The sequence below is a fragment of the Periplaneta americana genome, chromosome 4 (assembly GCF_040183065.1).
Source record: "Periplaneta americana isolate PAMFEO1 chromosome 4, P.americana_PAMFEO1_priV1, whole genome shotgun sequence".
Classification (NCBI taxonomy): Eukaryota; Metazoa; Arthropoda; class Insecta; order Blattodea; family Blattidae; genus Periplaneta; species Periplaneta americana.
The window spans coordinates 172,331,576-172,357,105 of record NC_091120.1 but is presented as its reverse complement, the minus strand read 5'-3'; the positions used below and the strand labels follow the sequence as shown (position 1 = coordinate 172,357,105).

General features: G+C 34.1%; 1 protein-coding gene across 2 annotated transcripts in view; it reads right to left on the bottom strand.

Moving 5' to 3' along the window:
- Positions 1 to 25,530, bottom strand: part of LOC138698435 (E3 ubiquitin-protein ligase TRIM33-like) — a 185,656-nt gene that overhangs the window by 27,692 nt on the left and 132,434 nt on the right. The window contains exons 9-10 of one of the 2 annotated variants that reach the window (XM_069824342.1): positions 23,271 to 24,116; positions 20,952 to 21,138 (exon numbers count right to left, since the gene is read on the bottom strand). In XM_069824342.1, coding sequence (XP_069680443.1) covers positions 20,952 to 21,138; positions 23,271 to 24,116 — 1,033 coding nt within the window. The remainder of the gene's footprint in view (positions 1 to 20,951; positions 21,139 to 23,270; positions 24,117 to 25,530) is intronic. The other variant, XM_069824343.1, reaches the window with a different exon arrangement.

Below are 25,530 nucleotides of genomic sequence, written 5' to 3'. Positions count from 1 at the left end.
TAGAACTTCGGGTTTCGATTTTCACTGAAGTGTTTAGACAAAATTTTCAATAATGTTGGTGAAGGAAAGAAGATTAGGCATACTTGTGCCCAAATAAAGGTTGCTTCTTATAATAAACCATATTATGTCTGTGAGGAAATTTATGTAAGATTTTCCAAAATTTTTTAAACAACACAAACTGCATTCTACATAAAGAATGTATTGTCACAGGATTAGAAAAAGTTAAATTGTAAGTAGCTATAATTTTTTCGAAAGAAAAGCACTGTATTAAATATATAGAAGCTTCCATATAAATTAAATTAAATAATTATGGTTACATTTATGTATAAGTCTATGTAAGGTTTAATTAAGCAAATACTGAACCCATGCACCTGACATAGTAATTCAGTGAGATATATATCATACAAAATTCAGAAACAGTACATGCAGAAGAAATGATGCATTAATCATATACAAATACACTGTATACCCACCATGAGTAAAAAAATTCCATTTGATCCATCACCAATACTATATTCACATTTACCCAGTTGTTTTGGCAGGACAGTCATGCAACCATGTTACCACATCATGGTCCATTTCTTTTGAACTGGTGTAAATCCAGATGTGTTGAAAGAATACATTCTTAGTCTGAGTAATAAAGTGAGAGGACATGAGGTGGCTAGATCCTTCTTGTAAAGGATCACAGCATTCTTTAAAGCAGTGTTTCTCAAACAATGTAGCCGTGTGAAACCTCACCAAAAAATAAAATAAAATGAATTAATACTTTGCAACTCCCTGCAAAATCTTATAACAGCAATCAATTCAAATTGTTCAGCTGTCTTGAAAACAATATATTTGAAAAGATTGATAAACTGGCACTTACTAGTGTTAATTGTGTGGCTTACAGCTGTTTCGGTGTATACATCATCGTCAGAGTCTACTGGATTGTAGTGTTACCTTGATATCGCTGCCTGTTGTAAGGGTGTGTTTGTGTGTGGTTATGTGGAGTCAAATAGTGAATGTGTTCTGAAATTGATATGTGTGTTGAGAATTTGATTAGGGTGTGTTTTAGTGTGTCTGTATATTTCATATTGTTCTAATGTGTTGAGTTTTTGGTTTTTGGGTTGGATGTGTAGGATTTCCATGTCTGTATTTATGTTATTGCATGTATGGTTAGCATTAGTTATGTGTTGGGCATATGTATACGTATTGTGTCCTCTGGTTATTGCTTTAACATGTTCAATAATTAACACTAGTAAGTACCAATTTATCAATCTTTTGTAATAAGGTGTTAAAAGTAGTGTATGCAAGATTCAAGATGAATATATTTGAATTGACATATTTGTATTATTGGATCAGCATCATGGACAACAGTTGGAGCGAAAGGAAATTGCAGGCAATATGCAATAATTAAACTTTAACTGAAGAAAACAATGCAATTGGCACAGGAGGAGTTAGAGGTCAGTCGGCCTTCTCTGCACTAACACAAAGGCCTGTTAGTCTTCTTTATGCTAAACTTAAAGCTTGCTGTCTGTTGCTGATGATAGCAATGTGGCAATACACGTCAATGTATGCGAGTTTTGATTTGCCATATACACATGTTCAAACACAAACATGTCCTGAATAATTTCAAAGGAAAAATTGTTCCGTGTTCAATGCCTGGCCCCAGAACAATTTTTTACTTGAAATTATTCAAGTCAGCTTTATAGGGAGCTATACCTGAAAGCCAGATTTGTATAACGAATATGTCTTGTTTACAAGTGCCTATCATGAAAGAAGTCGAACAGGGAAACATAATGTGTTCAGTAAAAATAAATTCATTCATTCATAGTTTTCTGTCCAAGGACAGGTCTTTCACTGCAAACCCAGCATTCTCCAATCTTTCCTATTTTCTGCCTTCCTCTCTGTCTCCACATGTGATCCATATATCTTAATGTTGTCTATCATCTGATATCTTCTTCTGCCCCAAAATCTTCTCCCGTTCACCATTCCTTCCAATGCATCCTTCAGTAGGCAGTTTCTTCTCAGCCAGTGACCCAACCAATTCCTCTTTATCTTTCTGATCAGTTTCAACATCATTTTTTCTTTTTCCACACTTTCCAACACAGCTTCGTTTCTTATTCTGTATATCCATTTCATACACTCCATTCTTCTCCATATCCATATTTCAAATGCTCCTAGTCGTTTCTCTTCACTTCATCGTAATGTCCATGTTTCTGCCTCATACAATCCCAAACTGCACACAAAGCACTTCACAAATTTCTTCCTTAGTTCTTTTCCCAGAGGCCCACAGAAGATGCTCCTTTTTCTATTAAAAGCTTCCTTGGCCATTGCTATCCTCCTTTTGACTTCCTGGCAGCAGCTCGTTACTGCTTATAATACACCCAAAGTATTTGAAGATATCTACTTGTTCTACTACCTTATTTAGAATTCGAAAGTTTACCTTGATGTACTCTTCTCCCTATTTCACTTCCTCCTGACATTTCCTCTCCTATCCTGACTTTGACTCGTTTCATATAAAGATTACTGAACAGCCTTCTCTCTTTCCAATCCACACCAGTTTTTTTTTAGGATCCTCATCAGAAAATATTAAAATATTTTTCTTCAATTGGCACTGCAAAATGAGCAAATTTATAACAAAATGAAGTGAGCTGTCTACATCGGGTGAATTGATAAATAAAAAGAAAAGATTGTACTATGACGGTTTGTTAAAATATAAATTTATTCCATCAGAAGGTAAGCCACAATGTGCTGTTTGTTTTCAAGTCATATCTGCCTGAACTATGAAGCCATGAGCACATGGAAACCAAATACCCAATTTTTTAAAACAAATCCTTTGAAATATCTTTTTGGTTGCAGGAGTGAATTTTGGTGAAATTTGACAGTGAAGGAGATGTGGACACCTCAGGAGATGGCATAATGTATATTCTGGTTTATCGAGACACGATCAGATACATAGGTGCAACATCACGTCCAGATCCAATATGGAAGAGATCCGCCATCACAGCCAACAATCCGGGAACGGCACCAAAAACTTATAGAGACTGGGAGTATGCTGCGACAAAAGGGCAGTGGGCAGCAAAGCACAACTGTGGAGTAGCTACAATGAACATGTGCAAGGTGTATTTGTCCTTGAAGGAATCCTTCCTTGATGTCAATTCTATCCAGCATGTCAACAGCAAATGAGTGGACGTGGACGATTATCTGGCTGAAGAGATTGCACTAGCTGAACTTCGTAAGCGTACAGCCTCAGATTCTTGTAGAGGACTTTGTTGACAGTCGAATGTGGCAAGTTCAATTCCCTGGCAGCACTGTGAATGAACATACTATAGTTGCGACGGTGTTATTTCCAGTGTGACTCCGCCTCTTTGCTTACGTCTTAGGAAGTGAAGGCTCTATAAAGTCTAGGTAGGTAGTATCGGTCGCCATTTTTGTTCTTTCGTTCCCGAGCTACCATACGAGGAATCTATTTGCCACACCGTTAAACATTATCATGCCGTAGCTCCTATGATAATAAATCAAACGCACTGTAATTCAGCAAATAATTGAGCGGCAAATAACATCTTCGTGTGCTTTCTGCGAACGCCAACGAAAGAGTCAAAATAGCAGGCAATTATATTAAGTATTTATCGAGCCTTAAAAAATGAGTAATGTCTTCATAAGCAAATCATAAGACGCACACGTTTAAATGTAGCCGACCTGCAACGCGATTGGCTGCTGGAAATTAGAGCGACGGGACTATAGTGTTTACTGATCGTGTCTCGATAAACCAGGATACGCATTGTGTCATCTCCTGAGGTATCCACATCTCCTTCACTGTCAGATTTCACCAAAATTCACACCTGCAACCAAACAACGCATTTCAGCAATTTAACAAAATTTCCATAAAAACTTTTGACAGGTTTCAAATAACATGCAGAAAACTGCATCCAGATATCGTGTCTCAATAATTTATTATTTACATCCGAAGTTGTAAAGGTTTCATGTGGACACCCTGTATTGTGAAACGTTAAGAGTAACAAAGATGTGTACACCTATATGATTGCAGTAAACCTCACACTGCTTGCTGCTATCAATGAGCCATTATGTAAAAAAAATATTGGACTTCAATCTGTGGTTTTTAGTATCTTTTAACATAATTGTGTGTCTAATACAAAGGATAAACTGTAAGTCATGTCATTAATTTCAAGGTGTTAATCTTTGAGATATCTGAAATAGAAATGTTCAATACAATTTTGCTTGATTTTGTTTAAGTTTCGAGAAAAAATATTTTAAATGAAAACTTTGTAACGCATTTTAGAAACCTACTGACTGAATTCCCAATTTCTTCAATAGATTTAAAGAGCAATGAATTCGGATAGTAAATGATTGGACGGATGTTAGTCTTCCCTTAAATTTGCAGAAATGTCATCCAAACAAATATAAATTTTGTTCTTGAGAGCAATTTTAAATTGTAAGAAACCGCGACAATGCTGTAAATAGTTTCTGCCTGGAGTGAACAGATATGCACAGCTTGTGTTTGCACATTAGATCGATGATAGAGAGTACAAGAAATGTAAGTTGTTTTATAATAAACTATATATATATATATATATATATTGAAATAGCCTTGCAGATTTTCAGAGCGAATAGCTCATGTATGTAAAAAAAATTATAATATATTGTTGAAAAGTTCGTTTTTTTTTCTCAAATGTTTAACAACCTCTTATTCTGCAACTATTGCAAATAGAATCGTGATTTTTGCCCATATCGACAGGAAAACTATCAAAGAATAATTTATCCTTCTGGCATAGTTCAATAGTGTGGACGGTTTTTTTGTAAATCTAATTAAAAAAAAAAAAGGACTATAAATTCAAGTCACTGCATGCTGCAAGTTGGTTGCAACATAGCGTCAGAGAACAACTCATCTAGCGAGACACACAGGGTTACCGAATTAGTTGACCTCTTATATCTGTATCACGAGTAGAGTGTGTTAGTGGCGATGTTGTCAGACTGCTGAAACTTCAAACTTAATTTTCTAATTAACCATATATTTAAAACGTAATATAGGTTTTCTATTCATTTCAGTGTACACTATAGTCTATTTCAATCTGCAAGGTTATTTCACTTCCACCCTGTACATACATAAAACTGCGTTTGAAGAGAGCTCTGAAAATTTACTTCATCTTATGTAAGTTTAATAATAGTAGTAGTAATAATAATAATAATAATAATAATAATAATAATAATAATAATAATAATAATTTATTTTATTTTATCTGGTAGAGTTAAGACCTTGAGGCCTTCTCTTCCATTCAACCAGGTCTATAATTAATACACACAAGTTATAAGTTTATGTGTTAAATTGAAGTGGAAGGGGGGTCAACTATTTCTAATTGGCTGAAGCAGAATACTGCTTGCACCTTCTCTCTGTATCTGTATTTTTTTTTTTCTTATAACATTAAAAACATCCTAAATGGCAAAGACTTCCCACTCCCCTATTCAAAACATGTCCAGTGAAGGGGTTGTTCACCGAAACACAACAGACTACTGATTACAATGTTGCAAGATAGCGCAATTCACATGTATAAAATTGCTCATTTTTCTATAAAACTATCCAAAATACAGCAAAATGGTATTTAGCATTTTTGTTTCTCTTTACTGAAGAAGTCATCCAGCAAAATCAATGACATGACTTGTGTTTCACTTGAGTTCGTTTTCTCAGAATATGTGTTTTACCGGTATTGTTTTTGTACACATAATCTTTATTTTGTCATTCTCTTAACATAGCAGTATGACCACAGTTTGAGAAATGCTGCTCTAAAGGGAGAAAACTGATACATATTAAGTATTTCTTCTTTGACAAAACTTAGAATAGGAAGAAATTCTTATTTGGCATCCTTTCTAGAAATCATAGGTACTTCATGATACATTTACATAAAACCAGGAGGAAGCAGTAGACTGTCTATGTACAATAACCTGTTACGATTTGTACGTCACTGGATATCTAACATTGTTAATTTAGTTTTATACCTTGGGTTCAATGGAGAACATAGTAACCACTAAACCAGCAAAGACAACTTACTTGGTAACTGATTTTGTAAATCTTTAATTTCTTAAAATGTTATAGGAGTTTTTAGGTTTTCATGGTGAATGTTTTCAGAAATAAACTTATGAGTATTTCACTAAGTACTTAACATTTCCAAAGTTCCCGAACTACATACAGGTTCTAAATCAAAGCAGATCATTAAGACCACAAGGGTTGACTATTCTGTTAGGCTCGTTATGTCTGGCTATTACAAACAACTAAGCAAGATTAACAGTAGTGTGTATACAAAGTTTCTCCACAATGACACACACTGGGTAGTTAGTCTAGCAGCAACAAGTTGGTACCACTTTCCATCAGAGCCATTAGCACAGCCTTCATACGAAGGAGACAGTATGAAAAGGTTCCAGTGTAGTGTGACATTTAGCTTTGTAACAAATGAATGTTACTGATGTTGACAATGCTGTCTGTTGAAGAACAAGTGTTTTGAGTGAAACACATCTTCCACAAAAGTGATAAGTTTGTGGAAAGCATAACATTTAAATTTCAGAGACTTTTTCCTAATTTGATGTGTCCGAACTGCGATACTGTGTGGGATATAAGATATAATAAACGAATTTAGAAAAACTACTTCAGTAGGGTGGTGGAATTAGCTCAAGAGAAATACAGTATGTCTTTGTGAGCAGAGCATAAGGCTAATCAAGAATACTTAACTTACATCCATATAAATTTATAGTGGTTCATGAATTAAAAGAATCTGATCATCTTTGGATTGTTCCTGTATACGACAAATTTTGCTGCAATGCCGAAAAAATAATCTGCAGGAGTCAACAATGCTCCAAGAAGTGTAGGCTACAATTTTGAAGTGAAATAATTACGTGAAATCGATCAATCAATAAATGTGAGTTAAAGTATTAGCAAACAAATGTAAACTCATCAAACTCTGTCTCCGACAGCAAGGAAAGCACTTCCAGCATCTATTGTGATTGGTGAGTAAGTTTATTTTAATTTATTAATTGAAGACCTAACAATCTAAATTTACTAAGTGCCAATTTTTCAAATTTCATTTTATTCACTCTAAGGGAAGAACATCCATATGAGAATATCATACTAAATCGTCTTTGTCGTTTTTTCATTTTTTTTTAGTTGGTTATTTAACGACGCTGTATCAACTACGGGGTTATTCAGCATCGATGAGATTAGTGATAGCGAGATGGTATTTGGTGAGATGAGGCTGAGGATTCGCCATAGATTACCTGGCATTCACCATAACAGATGGGGAAGAGCTCGGAAAAAACCCAACCAGGTAATCAGCTCAAGCGGGGATTGAACCCGCACCCGAGCGCAACTTCAGACCGGCAGGCAAGCGCCTTAACCGAATGAGCCAAATAGGTGGCGTCTTTGTCGTAGCTCAACTGTAGGTGACTCATTCATGTGCCAAAAGACGGTGTTGTAGGTATCTCAACATGCATTGCACAGTGTGTTTTTCATTATTATCTCAGAAAGTTGTTTTTGGCACTTAGCACATTTAGAATGTTAGGTCCTCTATTAGTAAATCTGACACCAATAATTTTTAAATTGCAATCATTTGGAGACTGGTCAAAGATGTGTACAATTTACTAATTAGTTAATCTTAATTATTTGCAATTACCAATTATTTCTAAATTGAAATCATTCAGAGACTGGTCAAGGAGAGTACAATCACAGTCTAATACATGCAGTCACGAAGCTCAATACGTAGTAAGTATGCATCCATAGATAGTTGCTCACCACTAGGATCACTAATATCGCCTCATTACAGACAATGCGAAATAGTACCAGCACAGTCTATTGTTCCTAGCACCCTCACAACTCAACCTTCGTGACTGTATATACTAGACTGTGGTACAATTTTGTTTCAAAGCAGAAGTCAATGCTGTCAATTTAACTGTGGTTGTAAGTATTACGATCGTTAACTTGTTGTGGCATGACACACAACAGAAAACAGATGCATAAAAATGGCCTCAAGCTTTGGAGTATACATATTGTAGAGAAACCACAATATAGCAGTCCAGTTGCCGACAGAGCTGCTGCAGGCTCCAGTTCTGTAGAAAGCATGTTATTGGTAATATGCAGTACAGAATTACTAATTCAACACTCTACAAACTATGAATATAAAATGTTACAAAATACAAGCAGTTAAAGCATAATTTACTAATCTGTCGCACCTGTTTAAGAACTGACATATCACTCACTGCAGTGTCCATTGAGAAATGAAAGCAGTGTTTTCCCAGGCGTTATATTTAGTTCCTTTAGAGTATATGGGCTATTCCATATGAAATCGATCAGTAAAAAACCTCGCAATTTTTATACTCTAATTTTTTCCTTACTTATACAAGGTGCTGAGGGGAGTGTATTTTCAAAAATATACTATCGAAAGTCAAACGGTTTTCGTATTATTGAGCGACAAATTTAGCGTATTTTATAAAAACAAGCCTCTTTCAGTGCTCAGAACTCTGGAACCATTTACTGCAGAACATTGAACGAGAGCTTATTTTGAAGCTGACATTTGGTAGGTTATGTTAAGAAGTAATCCTTATTTTTATTGTACACAGAGAGACAGATAATCTGATTTTACTTGCTTTTAGGCTTTTTGGCCATTTGTAAAAATGTAAAAAAACATTGAGAAAAAAACCTTGCATTATTAAGAGGGATTCGGCATTGTTTGCTTAGTGGCTCGGCAATAAGTTTCGAGGGTATTAAATAGATTATTTTCACATGCCTAAACTTGAACGGCGCAGTACCGCATGTGCTAGCCGAGAGCTGAAGATAAGCGAGTGTTGGACGTCATTTTACTCCTGTGTTTATGAAAACCTGTGATAAAGCTAGCACAGCCATGACTGCTAGATGACACATCACGTGTTTATGTCTACTGGCCTTGCTTCCCTCAGATATCTCCCACCTCACAGTCAGCTGGTTAGTTCACGCGCGTACTATTTATTTTCTTTATTTGATATTTTCAATACTTTCTTATCAACGTCCCACCAGTAAAAAATATGTGTTTATTTGTACTTTCAATGCGGAATCTAACCATATATTTTAAAAATATTTTTTCGTGGCCAAAGGCATCTTAATGAAGAAAAATCTAAATTTCTCCATTTCTATAAAAAGTAAGAAAAACTGTTTACATGAGAATATAAACTTTAACTTCTCCGCATCAAAATAAACCATGATTTTGATCATTGGGTGAAAGGGTTTCGGAGCCACAACAGTTTACAGTTGCTAATTTTATGAAAATACGATAAATTTAAATATTATTAATTTAAACACTACTAAATTCTGATGCCTCAAACTTTGCACAAAGCATTACATCACAGTTGTCTACGGACAGAAAAAGTTTCATGGTATTTAAAAATTGCAAGGTCAATTTTCTCTACATTTCGGTCGATTTGAGATGGAATAGCCCATATGGATTATTTATGTCCACTTTGTCTTTAGAGTTGCCCAAAGATAAAAGCCACAAAGGGCTAGGTCGGGAAATCGACAGAATGAACAAAAATAATCCACACACACTGAAAGATATTTGGAAAAACATCGTCTCTATTTCTCCAACTGCAGTGAATGAATAACATGTCAATGTCACTTTTTAAACAGGCTCCAACTAGAAGGCAAACAGTTTCAGTACCTTCTTTCTTAATTTGTGTGATTAAATATGTTTAACTGGTTATATCTAGTAACAGTTTATATAAACAGTTCACAGTATATAGAATTATGGATATTGTGCTGCTTGTCTATCATCGAAAACATGCTCTCTGCATTATCAGTAAGTTACTGGAGCCCGCAAGTGGCTCATCTGAGAGCTGAGTTGCTGAACTATTTCCAACTAAACATTGAAGTAGACATAAACAAAACCGAAATATATTACTCCGCAATCGCAAGCTAGCTACCAAAGCAGCCACCAGGGCGCATTATTTTCAGCAAGTGAGCACGCAGGGCAGCCACCGTCTGATATATTGCAGACATTTCAACACATTCATTGAACTAACCCATAAAATGCTCACAGAGTGTTAATATTTATTATTTCTCCACTGGAAATAGTGGATTTTCTTTTTCTGTAGATTCGTGATTGAATGTTATTCTTTGAAGAGTGGAGAATTTCTTTAATTCTACAGAAATTTATTTGAGGTTGGCAACACTGAATCTCGCACTGTGTTATACCAGCTGTGCTGATGTGCTCTGTGAAGCTGCAAGTCACCTTGGAAGGAATTTAATGCCTATTACGCATGCGCGTTGCCATAATACACGTTACAATGATTTAACACGGAATGTCTGAAAGTACTAATATAAACATGTTGTTTAATTCGTAAGAAAGTGTTCTTATAAGCATATTTAATTCACTCGTATTTCATGTATATCATACATTTTATTATTTTAGAAGGAACTATTTTAATGAGAGGAAGAAGATGACAAGCATGAGTTTGGAGACGACGTGCGTCCAATAGCCAATCAGGAACCATTATGCCACGTGCATTTATTTACATTTACTTCAATCTTTAGCTGGAAAGAGAGTATGTTGCGGGGTCTCTACAATTTATTTACCTAATAGTGTCTACTGCTCTCCTATATGTCACCATCAATGATTACTTTTTGTTGTATTTATTTATAGTCGCTTTAACTCCTAGATATCCTGATTGTCTGTAGTTTACTGTTGAGAATGCTTCTTGCTGTTGTACTGTCTATTGTTGTTGTTTATCAACTGTCCGAAGACAGGTCTGAACCTCACAAGCAACACCAAGAAGGCATCACTTATGAGGCAACTAGGCCAGGAGATAATGGGGGAGGATGGCCAGTTCCTTTCCCCCTCCATTGCATACATCGCTGATTAGCTACATATTACACTAATCAGACTTCAGATGTATACAAATAATTATTCTTCCTCTGACCTATATCGTCAAGTGAGATGTACTGCCTAATAATACATGTACAGTACATATCAGCCAGAACCTCAATCAGAGGATTACTGTCTATTATTCTGTGGTAACTGGGGTCCAATTCGGCATATGTCTTTATTTAACTGAAAATTAATTATATTCAGTCGAAGAAAAACTCCGATTTGATTGGTTGGCACCAGGAATTGAACCCGGAATCCTCCGAATGCGAGACCAGTGCCTTACCACTGAGCTATCTCGCTCGGTTCAATAATTGTTTATGCCACCATCCTGAAAATAAAATAAGGCGCAAAAACAAAAACAATATGAGGAATAAAAGAACTACAAATCTGTTAATGTATTCTGAAGGACGGACATTATACATAAGAAAAACAAGAACTGAAAGGACTACAGTGGACTATAGTGGACCTTATGTTGTCAGCAAACAGTTGGATATATTAAGAATATTGATTGATTGATACATAATGTAAGAAACTAATGTAATTGTAACTGAATCCAGTCCAGAGAGATATAATTACATTCATTCTGAAACATTACCTTCATGAATAGCCATCACCTTTAATATTTACTTAATTACCTTCCTATACATCCATCACCTTTAACCATTACAATCACATACAATAATGACAATTATATACTATAAATCTAAGACACTACAGAGATGGTACATTATGCAGCTTCTGAACTTTCCTCCCTTTCATTATACTTGCCATTGTTTGGAGAAAAGAAACCACTTTTTTTTGTGCAATCATTCAAATTATGACTTGGGGGAGAGGGGAGGAGGAACGTTTTCAAGAACAAAACAGAAGGAGAAAAGAAAGGATGAAGAACATCCTCTAAAACATATGAAAACTAACATCTACATCATTTCCTATCAGACATGGAAACTATCATTGAAAACATTGTAAAACAACAACTGGGAGTAAAGTGTAAAGAAATGTCATATTAAAAAATCTCAAAGAAATTAAAAAGAAATCTTCACAGTAAGTACTACATGCTTTCTTCAGACTATGGGAAGATCATCAATGAAGATTTTTTACAATAATAATTAAGAAAGCAGATTATGTCATAATTAAGGGGGAGGGGGTTACAGGAGTGTTTACAAAAACTTTTAATTTGTGTAATTTATTCCACTGAATTTAGTTTAGCTGTTTTATACTGTAGCCTACTATATTTATCTGATTTATATTCATAAAATGTTATTTTTTTTTACACCTAAAGCATTAATGTCTGTGCTTTTTAATGTAACGAAATTATATTAGTTACATAAATTTTGAGTGAAGTCTGGACCACAGCTCAATGACATTCCAGTGACTACAGTTTTTTTTTTCTGATAAAGCTCTTTTGTCTGGACAAGTCCTCCTTTTAAGGCATTTGTCTGGGGTCCAAGCGGATTTTTTAAAAATCATGAAATGTCCTCTTTTTCGTAACCTGTATGCCTGATATTTTAGAATTATCTGATTTGACGCTTTTTTCGAGTAATTTGCCTGAAGGTGGCAGCAGCATTGACGGAATATACTCTCTGCCAAAGATCATAACTCTATTTGCTTACAAAGTAATATCAAATTCACATTTTGTGCGGTCTTTTTATGTATTTTGATAATAATTATAGTTCCCTTGGTTTTCATGTAGTTAACTGTAAAATCATTTTATATAATTTTTATCATAAGTATACTATAATAAAATATATATTGATATAATTTTAAGTATAATATATGTCTAAGCCTAAATCTAAATAGATATTTTCTGTCCTCTGTGTAGTTTCCTTGATTTTCATATGTATCAAGTTTTATCGTAATTATTTTGTAATATTAACATACTTTTAAGTATGATATGAGCCTAAATCTGTACTGTAAATATTTTGTAAGAAAATAGATATTGACGTAATTTATAGTATAATATAGGCCTAGTCCTAAATCTAAGTACATAGTTTCTGTCCTCTTTTTTCGAACAATGTCCTCCTTTTTGAAGCTTTGTGTCCTCTTTTCTATCGAGGTGAATCTGGTCACCTTAGTCTTTCATAAATGAAACTCCTTTACGGACAGAGAGCTACGTGTATTTAAAACAAGAATATGTATTTAATCAATAATTGTGTACCGTACTGTCACAAAAAAATGAGATTTAATCACTGATTCTGGTTCACGTTAACACTTTGTTTAAAAAACTTAAAATTGTTAAACGACACGTTAAAAGTATTAAAAATTTTTAAAAAGGTTATGTACCTTAGACAGACGGAATGTTTCGATGCCGGTGCTGCGTCATCTTCAGTATCTTATGAACTACTGAGATTTAATGTCCTATCCAACGAGCTAGAGTAAGAATATAGAGTGGCGTTCACGTCTGTATCAGCGCTCTTAGTGGTACTAGCTTGAACTACCGGCCACCATATTTTAACTTGTTAGCTCTCTTTAACAGAAGGAAACGTGGTGATTTTTAAATTCCGTAATTAAGATGCCTCTTGTGTGCTCTGCTTATAACTGTAGCAACCGAAGCGACAAAACAAAGAATATGTCATATTTCAAGTAAGTAGTCTGCCATAATTTCGTATTACTATACATATAAAAAAAAACAGTTATTGACAGATTCTGTAATGTGTTCATTGTTTTTACAGATTCCCACTGAAAAATGATTTGTTAAGTAAGGAGTGGGTTTCACAAATGAAGAGAAAGAAATGGTATCCCACAATATATAGTGTTTTGTGTTCCGCACATTTCGATACTAAATACATGTATTTTGTAAATGAGAGGAGACTTTTGTTGCCCAATGCAATACCAACCATATTCGATTTTCCATCTCATTTAAAAAGAAAAGAGACTTCTAGGCCTCCACCGAAGAAGCTTTCTCTTCTGTGGCAGAGGAAAATTCAGTAGAACACCACCAGCCACAAGAATTCAGGTCTGTATAACATACTGGCATGAATACGACTTCAAGTAGCCTATGTCTGTCTGATGAAACTGGAGCTTACGTGTCTTCCACTGAAAGCGTGTTCGATCTCGCCTGCATTTTCATAATGCCATCATTCACAAGATGTAACTATCCTGGACTACCCATTCCGTCTCATCCTATAGGAACCACGCCCACTTCTGTACGTGTATCCACATCTTAAAGCTTCGATGTTAACGTAAGATGTATGGAACAAAATATTGTTGCTTGGGTTTACTGACGACTATTAAAAATAAATGTTAGTAAAATGGGATATACGAGTTATTGCGATATAAAATAAAATTCACAAGATGCAACTATCCTGGACTATCCTTTCCGTCTCATCCTATAGGAACCACGCCCACTTCTGTACTTGTATCCACATCATAAAGCTTCGATGTTAACATAAGATGTATGGAACAAAATGTTGTTGCTTGGATTTACTGATGACTATTAAAAATAAATGTTAGTAAAATGGGATATACAAGTTATTGCGATATAAAATAAGATTCATAAGATACAACTATTCTGGACTGCCCTTTCCGTCTCATCCTATAGGAACCACTTCTGTACTTGTATCCACATCTTAAAGCTCCAATGTCAATGTAAGATGTATGGAGTAAAATGTTACGTGAGTTTCCTTCCCACTGGTAAAAATGGGATATACGAGTTATTGCGATATAAAATAAAATTCACAAGATGAAACTATCCTGGACTATCCTTTCCGTCTCATCCTATAGGAACCATGCCCACTTCTGTATTTGTTCCACATCTTAAAGCTCCAATGTCAATGTAAGATGTATAGAATAAAATGTTGCATGGGTTTCCTTCCCACTGGTAAAAATGGTATATACTCGTATGAGTTATTGCAATATAAAATAAGATTCACAATATGCAACATGTTCTATTCTGTCACTTTCCGTATATCCTACAGGAACCATGCCCATTTGTTGACCAGTTAAAACATGGTGGACATAGGTTCAAAAGTTTCAAAGATGGCAGTGCGATCGCCTCTCTATATTCTTACTTCTAGCTCGTTGGTCCTATCACCCGTTTCCAATTGCTATATTTCGGTTTCCCTAGGAACATTTATTTCGAAATGTAACAAAAACTTTTGAAGCTGCTATTCATGCGACCCCCACACTCTACAAATTTATTCCTCGAAAAGAGTTTCTCTTTAGAAGGATTAAGGTATTGTTATGGCTGCAATAAAGGGATATGTCAATGTAAGAAAACTCTAGACCTCTACATAATTGGAAGTGTAAAATCTGTACCCTGCAACAAGTTCTACAATGACTACCTATAACAATATCTCCAAACCTTTTTCGCTTCGGAGAGCCCTAGAAATGTTTAACTAAACCTCAAGGAACCCCAGCAGACTGACTCATAGTGTTTGCACCTAGGCCAAAGTATAGGCTTGTGTTGTACAGTAGATCATTCATATCACAGATAAGCTTATTATAGTTTAAAAAAAATTAAAACAATATTTATTCATAGAAAGATATTCACATTCAAGTTATATCTTACAAAAGCCATTATTAACAGATGCTGTATTCCTATATTTGGGCAAAACCATTTCCAATTTGCAAAACATTTTTTAAAAGATAAAAGTAAACAGTTCAAGTGTATAATTTGGTTTCACTGTCAGCTCAGTATGCAATTTGTGCTTGTGTAGGCCTATAGTTTTATTGTAAAACCACAATTTTAACAGGCAAACTCGAAGTTCTTCTTTGACTGTCAAAACCCTATTTCATTGTTAGGTTTTAATGTTTGTGAAACAAGAAAAAGCTTGTTTACACAAATAAGCTCTGAAGGATTGGAGTAATACGCTTAAAGCATCTGTGAGATTACAGGAAACTCTTTTCTCACCACTGACCAAAACATATCTAAAGATTATTCACTGAATTTCACTTTTTATATTAGAACACATTTCAATTCAGCTAATTGCTCTTCCTCTTCCAAACTCAATAAACCTTCTACATTGTTAGAGCGAATCTATGAAAGGATTCCTGATATAGACGTAAAGGTCTGATGATAAAGAAAGGAAGTACTTGTCAAGATATCCTAACAGAGATTCCAAATGGTCGGAAATTAGTGGTATAATATCTACATGCCTGGAACTGAGATAAGTATGGAAACATGTCAACACAATCTTTCAGAAGATGTTTTTTCCAGCTAAGTTAGTGCAGTGTCTGACGAAAAGAAAGATATGGTTCAATTTCGACTATTCATGAAAGATTTAACAGTATCTATGGAATCCCTATCATCAGGTTGCGGAACCCAGTTGGGAAACGCTGACCTATACAGATACAGTATGGTCCTCCATGATCATTAGATAAAAAGTATACCAATTTCTAGCTATGGGATTATCTAAAAGTTTTACTTTGTCACCCTTTTAATACTATAACATTGAAACAATCAATTACTTAGGAAATCTAGAACACTATGTAGGACTCTCTTCTGAATGTTTTATGAAGTCCAGAAATGGGTCTATTAATGACTGAAGAAGAAACAGTAGCCATATTTGAATGTTACAGTACTTTGTTTCTACATAAATAAACCTCTTCTTTTGTTAATTAAATGTTTTTATTTTTATGTACTTTAACAAAGTTTCAGTGATTTAAACATGTTTTGATTATTAATAATCATTACATCAGATTTAAAATGGTAAGAATTGTTCGTCAAAAGACAAAATTAGCTTTTGTTTGAAATATTTGTCATTTGTTACAAACATTTAAGGATATGATGTTATGTTACGAAAATAATAAGATACTAACAAAACGTTTCTAATACAAATATGTCAATTTTCTAAAAATAACGCTTTTTAATACAAACTGTTTGCACATTCAGAGCAAAAGACAATTAAATAAATATAAATTTTTACCAATAACAAATTATAACCAAAGAGAGGAAATGAAATCTTTACATTGCTTTATTGGTAGGTTATGCAAGATACTACTTTGAAATTTATACTATTGCATACATAACTGGCAAGTTGTGTTTAAACTATGGGTACACTCAATTTCTAAAACATAAAATAATATCAAAACGGTCAAAATTTTCAATCACTCCTACATTATTAGGAGATAAAATAAAGAGTGTGGCAAAATGACAATACAAAATTATAATTACAATAAATCCAGTCATAAAATAAATGAAATCATACATTAACTACCAAAGAACATAAATAATTAACATAATGAACTCATTACCAGTATGCATTATAAAGAGACGTAAAAATGCAAATAACATTAGCACAAATCACATGCTCGTACATAGCAAATAATAAAGAACAATAACCAAATTAAAATTTTCTGTCAGAAGAAGAAAAAACTGATAGCACATTACAATAGCTTGTTTACTAAATCTCATATCTTCATCCTATGGTGAGTTATAAAACCAATAAAATAATTGAGAAATTTACGATATGAATAAGCTGAGTGCGCTCCTAGTATAATGGCAGTTGACACTGGACATATACGTCAACATATATGCCTAACATGGAGTCAGGCCATAAAGGGAAACACTGAAGGAGGAAAATTCGATCCGGTGCTGTGGACTGAATTCGGTGTAGCTCAGTGGTCAGAGTGCTTGGTACATAGAACCAAGGACCCGGGTTCAATCCCCGGTGCCAGAGCGAATTTTTTTCTCCTCAAATATTAATTGTCAATATTACAGACATTATTCTGGCTGATAAATTAATAAATCTATAATATTAATGTGTATTCCCTGATGATTGCAGCATTGCACAATCTTATAATTAATGTATTTTAAAATGCGCATTTTTCTGGAACACTATTCAAAACCTAGCAAAATGGTATTTGACTTTTTTTGTTGCTCTTTACTGAAAGAATCATCCCACCAGAATTAATGACATTACTTAGTTATGGTTCAGTCTATATATTTATTTCATTTCACGTTGTTAAATTTTCACACGATTTCTACATTTATTGTCCAAATACTTCAGAAGACTTCTGAAGATATTTTATTAGTAGTGTTCAAGACTCAGAGATTGGCTTTACAAAAGTGAATATTGCACAAGAATACAACCTCTAGTATGTTTAGTGTCATTTTTTTTTTATTCTTTGGCATTTGTACATATATATGTATCACAATTTGTAAAAGTCAAAATGGTAAAGTTTGCCAAGAGAGTAGATCAAAGCCTTCTATTTACTACAGTCTCCTGAACACAGAAATTTTGGCAAAAACACTAACTTTTATATTAATCAATAAGTTCATAAAAATATCACAATTTTTTAATACCACATTTTTTTTTTCATTAATCTCAGTACATTTTGTTTTTCAAGGTAAAAACGTAACACTCTATTTACATATACATAATGCACACAGGTGTAAGCTACCTCAAATCACAAGTGAAAAATAGAAATTGAAGTAATATGAGACAAATGCGACCATCAGCAAACTAAAAACTGCAATTAACTTTACTTAATTTTTTCATAATTAAAAAAAATGACAAAATTCAACTAGCATATCAATTACTATAAAAGATGAGCATTATGAACAGAACTGTATATTCGTTAATTAATTTTAAATATATTATACTACAGTATATTGCAATTTCATAAAATACTGTTTAAAATGTAAGAATAGTAACAAAACAGTTTAACACACCTCAGTCCGAAAAAATAGCAGAGAAGGCGAAGTTAACTCTAAGAATTATCTGCTTCTAATAAAGATCATATGGATTTTAAGTCAAATTTCTTCTTAACTTCTAACACAAACTGGCTGTGACTCATACTTCTTATTGTCTTTTGTTTAAACTAATATCAGCTAGTACAGTTTAATACATTTTCAGTATCGAGCTAGACTCTACACAGCTCCACATTTATAGTTCAGAATTTTGATAGAGCATGGTCATAGGAAGAAAAATACAGAAGATAAAATTGCAAATTCTAAATGAGGCAATAGAGCAAGTGGACAGCTTCAAATACTTGGGGTGTGCTATAAGCAGTAACATGAGCTGCTGCCAGGAAGTCAAAAGGAGAATAGTAATGGGCAAGGAAGCTTTTAATAGAAAAAGGAGCATCTTCTGCGGACCTCTGGGGAAAAAACTAAGGAAGAGATTAGTGAAGTGCTTTGTATGGAGTGTGGTATTGTATATGGCAGAAACATGGACGTTACGACGTAGTGAAGGGAAGCGAATAGAAGCATTTGAAATGTGGATATGGAGAAGAATGGAATGTGTTAATTGGACAGACAGAATAAGAAATGAAGCTGTGTTGGAAATAGTGGGTGAAAGAATGATGCTGAAACTGATCAGGAAGAGGAAAAGGAATTGGTTAGGTCACTGGCTGAGAAGAAACTGCCTACTGAAGGCTGCACTGGAGAAGAGTTGAAGGTAGAAGAAGATATCAGATGATAGACGACATTAAGATATATGGATCATATGAGGAAACAAAGAGGAAGGCAGAAAATAGGAAAGACTGGAGAAAGCTGGGTTTGCAGTGAAAGACCTACCCTTGGGCAGAACACTAAATGAATGAAATGTAGATCTGATCAAAGAAACTGTATACATTTTTAATATTGGAGTGCAGGAGGTCAAATGACTTTGTCAAACGCCTGGCATTAGAAAATAATAACAACATTTTTAATAATCTCAGATGTAACTGTTATTCCCATTGACTCTATGACAGTAAAAAAAATCAATCATATTTAATAGCATATCAAGATTTGAAAGCCAAAAAATTACAGGAACTGCATAAGATGTCAAGAAAAATATTAATGAATTTCATCTCATGCAGGTCTTTTCTGTAACGAAATAAAAGATTTCATGGCCAAAATAATTAACATTTATCATCAGAAAACAGCATTATAAAACAGGAAGTTAAGTCATACTAAACAGATGATTGGAAGAATAGAAAAATAAATACTATAAGACAATATTTCAGCATTTAACTCATTTAATAGCCAAAGGAAAAGCAGTTGTAAGCTTTTTATTGCTAGGCCTATCTTATCAAAAGAAGTGTTTATTTTAATAGTCAAGAAATCATTTTTTCTTTTTCAAATTCAATGTGTAGTGTGATTTACGACAAATAACAGTCCTAGTAGTAGTGATACCGAAGACAGTGGCAAAAAAAGATGACTACAGGATATAAATCACAGAGGATATAACTTTTTTTAAGTCAAATACTGCTTAGGGAATAGGTACATAATAGCCGAATATGTCTCATATTACCACATTTAATATCTATATTGGCATGAACACAATAAAATAAGAAAAAAAAAATGATGTGAATCTTTTAGTATTTGTTTTTCTAGTTTATCACAGACAAGTGATGATCTTTTAATATCATCACTATTAAAACGAGATTCACAGACTGAATGAAAATGAGTGATCAACTGTGACTCAAAATATGAGACCAATTTCTTCTGAAAAAATTTGTACAAGTTTCTAAATGCAATACATAACATTTCTGCTTGAAGCGTTATTCATTATATGCTTAATAAAAGCACAAGTTCAATTTTTGCCTGAAAATATTTTAACTTAAATCAAACAAAAATAACATTTTAAATATTCAGAATCATCAAGAGGTAGATGTTTTTGTAAAATTAATAATTTTTTAAGAAGCACATAAAAAGTTACAATAAGTCAGTCTTCAGGACAATAAAATATAAATACTGAATCACTTATAAAAAAATGTTCAATAACTGAATCATATTTGTCAATTTGTATACTGCTGGTAACTATTACACCTTAAGTTTCAATATCAATAATTCATAGTTCTAAATACTTCTGTAACAATTTCTACAAGAAATGAAAAATTAAGTACTACTTTTTCCATATAAAATGATTTCTTCTACGTTTAATACAACTGGTATAATAATATAAAATACTGATATAAAATAGATATAAATGCAAACAGACATAAATATGGACTTATCACATATTAAATTTTATTGGAAGTCAAAAAACCAAATACATTAGATCCACAAACTTTACTAATATAACCATGCTGCAAGCGTCAAGCACTATAAAGAGCATAGCAAGTACAGCTTACCTGTCTTACTTAGCACAAACTTCATACCACCCTTATTGCAATGATTTTTTTCCACTTTGAAAACAAAATGCTCACCATCAATAAGGATAGCTACTGGTTGTGGGAGAGACATATGAGAAGGGCCGGCACCCTCGTCCAGTCCTGTTGAACTGTCCACCAATGGTGAATCACCTGCTCCCATTGTTTTCTGACCCTCTGGTACTACTTCAATGCCGTTACGATCCAGCTTTGCAATTGTTGCCATCAGATCATTGACAGATTCCTAGAGATAAGTCATGTACTATATTACTTAATTTTGCAAGAATAAGTGAGGAGCCTGTTATCAAAGACGAGATGCCATTTTCATCTAAATTAGTTAAGGATCGGTTCTTATAATATTTTTCGCGCTCTTTCCAAATATGTGATCCGTTTATTTCAGAAACGGTAATTTACATGCTTTTGTGAACGTTGAAGTATGTTGTTACTTTCATAATCTGACACCTCCATACATAGTTTGTTTCAAATGCAGACATGACCATTTCAGCCAATCAGATTGCCGGAAATGGCTTAAAACGGTCATGGTAACCAGTCAATGTTTACATTCTAAAGAGTTTGCATGTTTTAATAATTACATTCCCTTTTATTTCCAAATTTTAATGAAATATAGGGATTTTTGGGCCTCTTGAGTTCAATATGGAGCGCAATACATTTGGGAGTATGCCTGAACTGACTAGAAAACGTAAATTGAATCCTGAAAAAATGGAAACGTACTAAAGAAAAGTGACTGAAAATTAATCCTTCACCAATTAAAATAGGAGTCAAAGTAAAGCCACAGAAACTTGTGAATTTTCAGAAGTTTCTAAATAAACACTTCGGAAGTGAGTGGAAGGAAAACACCTTTCTTCCGTGGTATAGTACTGTAATCCAGAATTCTAATAAAAATGTAGACACTCATTTTGAATGTGCTTGTTTTGAATGCCTTTTAAATGAATTGCAGTAAAATAAGAACTAAAAAGTGAAAATTATATTATTATAAGAACTGAATAGTAACAACATTATAGATTTAATTTTTCTAAGTTTTCCAGTTAAATACTAGTTTCAGAATAAAATCAGAACATCTATAGAATTTTCTCATCTTTATCCCGATTCTGGGTTGTGTGTTTCAAAAATGAACCCTGTACCTCTGTTTGATTCAAAAGTGGACAACGTAATTTTTAAGTATGTTTAAAAATGTTTTAAACTAATATTTTTAAGTGAAGACCTGAATTATTTTGTTAATAAAGTTACCAATATGACACACAAAAATTGTTATACTTTATACTAGAAGTTAACATAATGAAACAAAAACATGGCTATACTGACAAATAATAAAAATGGATCTTGTCCATTTTTGATACTAGGCTCCTCAACTGTAATAATTACTAAGACACTAATTTAATCAATAATGATAGCAATGACAAAATAATACTATTAATAATAACAACAGTAACATCATATACAGCTGAACTGTAATATGATGGGTATAGTTTAGAAATTAAATGCAGAAACTGTTCTATGCAATCATTTAAAACGAAGTTGGACATCAATTATATTGTATAATTAGTTAATATGAGATCACGCAATGAAATTAATCTTCAGTCAAACTGAACTAAGATTTTTGGTTTATAAACACTAATTCAAGAGCACTTCGTCTTGATCTAATATTAAAACTAACTAGCGATTTTTCTCAGCTCAAATAGTTGAACTTAGTTTAGTACTGCAGAAAATAAACAATTCTTTATCAAACTAAAGAAGAGTAGATGTTGCTCCTATATGTAAAATATGAGTAGAGTTTATATTAATTGAATACAGAGAAAGCTCTGCATTAATATTTCACGTTTATAATGCTACACTGTGTTGTTGAATTTACTGCGTTGTAGGTTATGTTTTCCAGATTTAACCTGTTTCACTACAATAAAAGACTTCTGTAATCTTTCGGAAAAGATTTCGTGAAATTATAATCTGTATCAATTTGTTCCCGAACATTCTTTTGAATGCTGGTATCAGAATCTGTCCATTTATTATCTATAACTATGGATATATTTCATCTTTTGGGTTGATAAAAACTCGACTTTAATGCGTTGTGCAATTGTATTTCATACTGCTTGCTTGCTCATCATGGTAGCTACTAATGAAAACAATAGGAAGTGATATGCACAGCAAGGGGCAGTCTACACACGTCTACTAATACTGCCACTAAATCCCAGCTGTGTTAAGTTTGTTCGTTTGGCAATAGGATAAAAAGTTCTGTTTATATTTGACTGTCTTTTGTAATATAGCATTCTTAAATTGTCGAAAATTGCAATCATATTAATGATATTATGAGGAACTACTCGGGCAATTGCCAAATTAAAGCTATATATTTGACAAGCATACCTGACAAAACTTATCAAGACTTTTCTCCGGGTCATCATTTCTTGCCTGACTCGGACTTGGAGTCTTGGGCACAGATGAAGTAACATGACCACCAGGCATTTTATTTGCATCTCCTCCAGCCATGTTGGACACAGGAGCGGGAGCAGGTGCCGGTGCCGGTGTTGCCCTCTGAACATTCTGCTGCCCTTGTTGCGAGGCTGACTGCGTCTTTAGTGTGATCTTGAAGGACTCGTCTAAAGGCAAGGACTGGGGAGGAGGACGGGATGAGTTGTGATGCTGAGAGGAAGAGCCGAGTGGCAGACCTGACCCATTCACCATGCCGCCCGACTGCTGTGGGATGTGCCACTGGACACCTCCACCCTGGTGCATAGGTGGTGGCAGAGGCTGGGAATGCTGGTTCGAGCTGTGGGGACTCTGCACCCTGGCTTGCAGGACTGGCCTCATATTAGGATTGTTGTACATCACAGCATGGGGGGATATTCTCTGCTGTTGTTGTTGCTGTTGCTGGTACATCTGTTGCTGCTGATGTTGCATGGCTCCAGAGTGTTGGCTTGGATGGGATGCTGAATGTGGATTAGAGTAACGGGACAAGGAAGGTGGACCAAGACTAACAGGATACTGTTGCACCCCTGATGGTGAGCGGTATGCCACAATATTACCCATTGGTTGTGGCTGACCAGAAAGACTAACGCGAATGACTTGTCCACTTCCAGTATTGTACATTCCATGAGGATTGTGGTGTGAGAGAAGCCCACGGAGATTCGTGTTCATGCCGTCAGCTCCAAGCGTTTGCGGGTGTGTGGATGATGTCACCTGTTGATGATGCAGCATGCCTAATTGTTGAACCTGCATTACAAGAGAGGAGCAAGATGGAGACACACACACACACGCACACACACATTCATACAAGAGAAAGTGTGTGAAGGAAGAAAGTTACAAGAATGACAGATTATGAAGAACATTATTTTATGTCCTAATTATTATTGAGACAGCTCACTATACAGTAAACATAAGGGAGAAATGTAGATGGCATTAGTAATGCCTAAAACCAAGAAAGTAGACAATTAAAATATACATCAAATTTATTTTACTGCATTGTGATCATCAATTTCACACATTTATTATTATTATTATTATTATTATTATTATTATTATTATTATTATTATTATTATTATTATTATTCTCACCATCATCATCTGCTTCATAATTTTTTTAATATCTGACTTGTCTTTATTTTTCTCAAAATACACAATTCACAAGATATGCTGCATTTTTTACATTACAAAGAAAACATGCGTCATTTCAATAGCATTAACATCATTGGTCAGGACTTGGATGCAGAGAATCTAAGAAAATTATTTGCAATTACAGAAATAATTAGTAGAACCCAGATATGTATGCAAAAATACACAAGCATATCTGCATGCCAATGTGCACAAGACAAGAAATACTCAGCCTTCATATCAGAAAGATAAACTATAACAAAATATGTAAACCACAGTATCTGCCTCACTGTCAATTTTACATTGCAAAAAAGTTTTTTTTTTTTTTTTTCGAAATAGAAATAGAAAAGCCTTAGTTGCTGTGACATCTCTGACACTGAAACCTTCTGAATTGGTTATTATGTGTGAAATGAGAAAATGCACAACTTCCACCTCAACAAACATACAAGCTCATGTTTATTTCACCACTGCTTTATACTGTCAGCCTTTTTTGATAGGCAGCACTAAATTACATTTAGCGAATGAAATGTCATTAAGTCGGAAGTCCATCTTTTAACGAACTGCAGATATTTTTCCACTAAAAAAATCCATTTAATATGCAAAATCAAATAGCTATAAAACAGACAAGCAAAACATTTTTTAAAATATAAGTTTTTCATACATTCCAGAATATTATTTTTTTTTTTTAATCCAATGCCACCAGGTTGTCTTTTCGACATTTCTGGTCTTCTCTCCTGGCTGTGGCTTAATTGTAACCCACTTCTGAGGTTGGGCACCTGGAAGGCGGAGTTACATTACCCCGATGATGTGATAGGATGATTATGATAATGTAGTGCCAGGAGAGATCTTAAATCTAAACTTAACCTAAATTCCAGACCATGGACGAACACAGGAATAATCCCCTTTAAGGAAAAATTCCTGTGCTCTAACCGGGAATCGAACCCGGGACCTCATGAACTATAGCCAGAAACTCTGACCACTAGACCATGAGGCTGGTCGTTTTAAAAATGTAGATAGATAGAAAGCGAATCCTCGC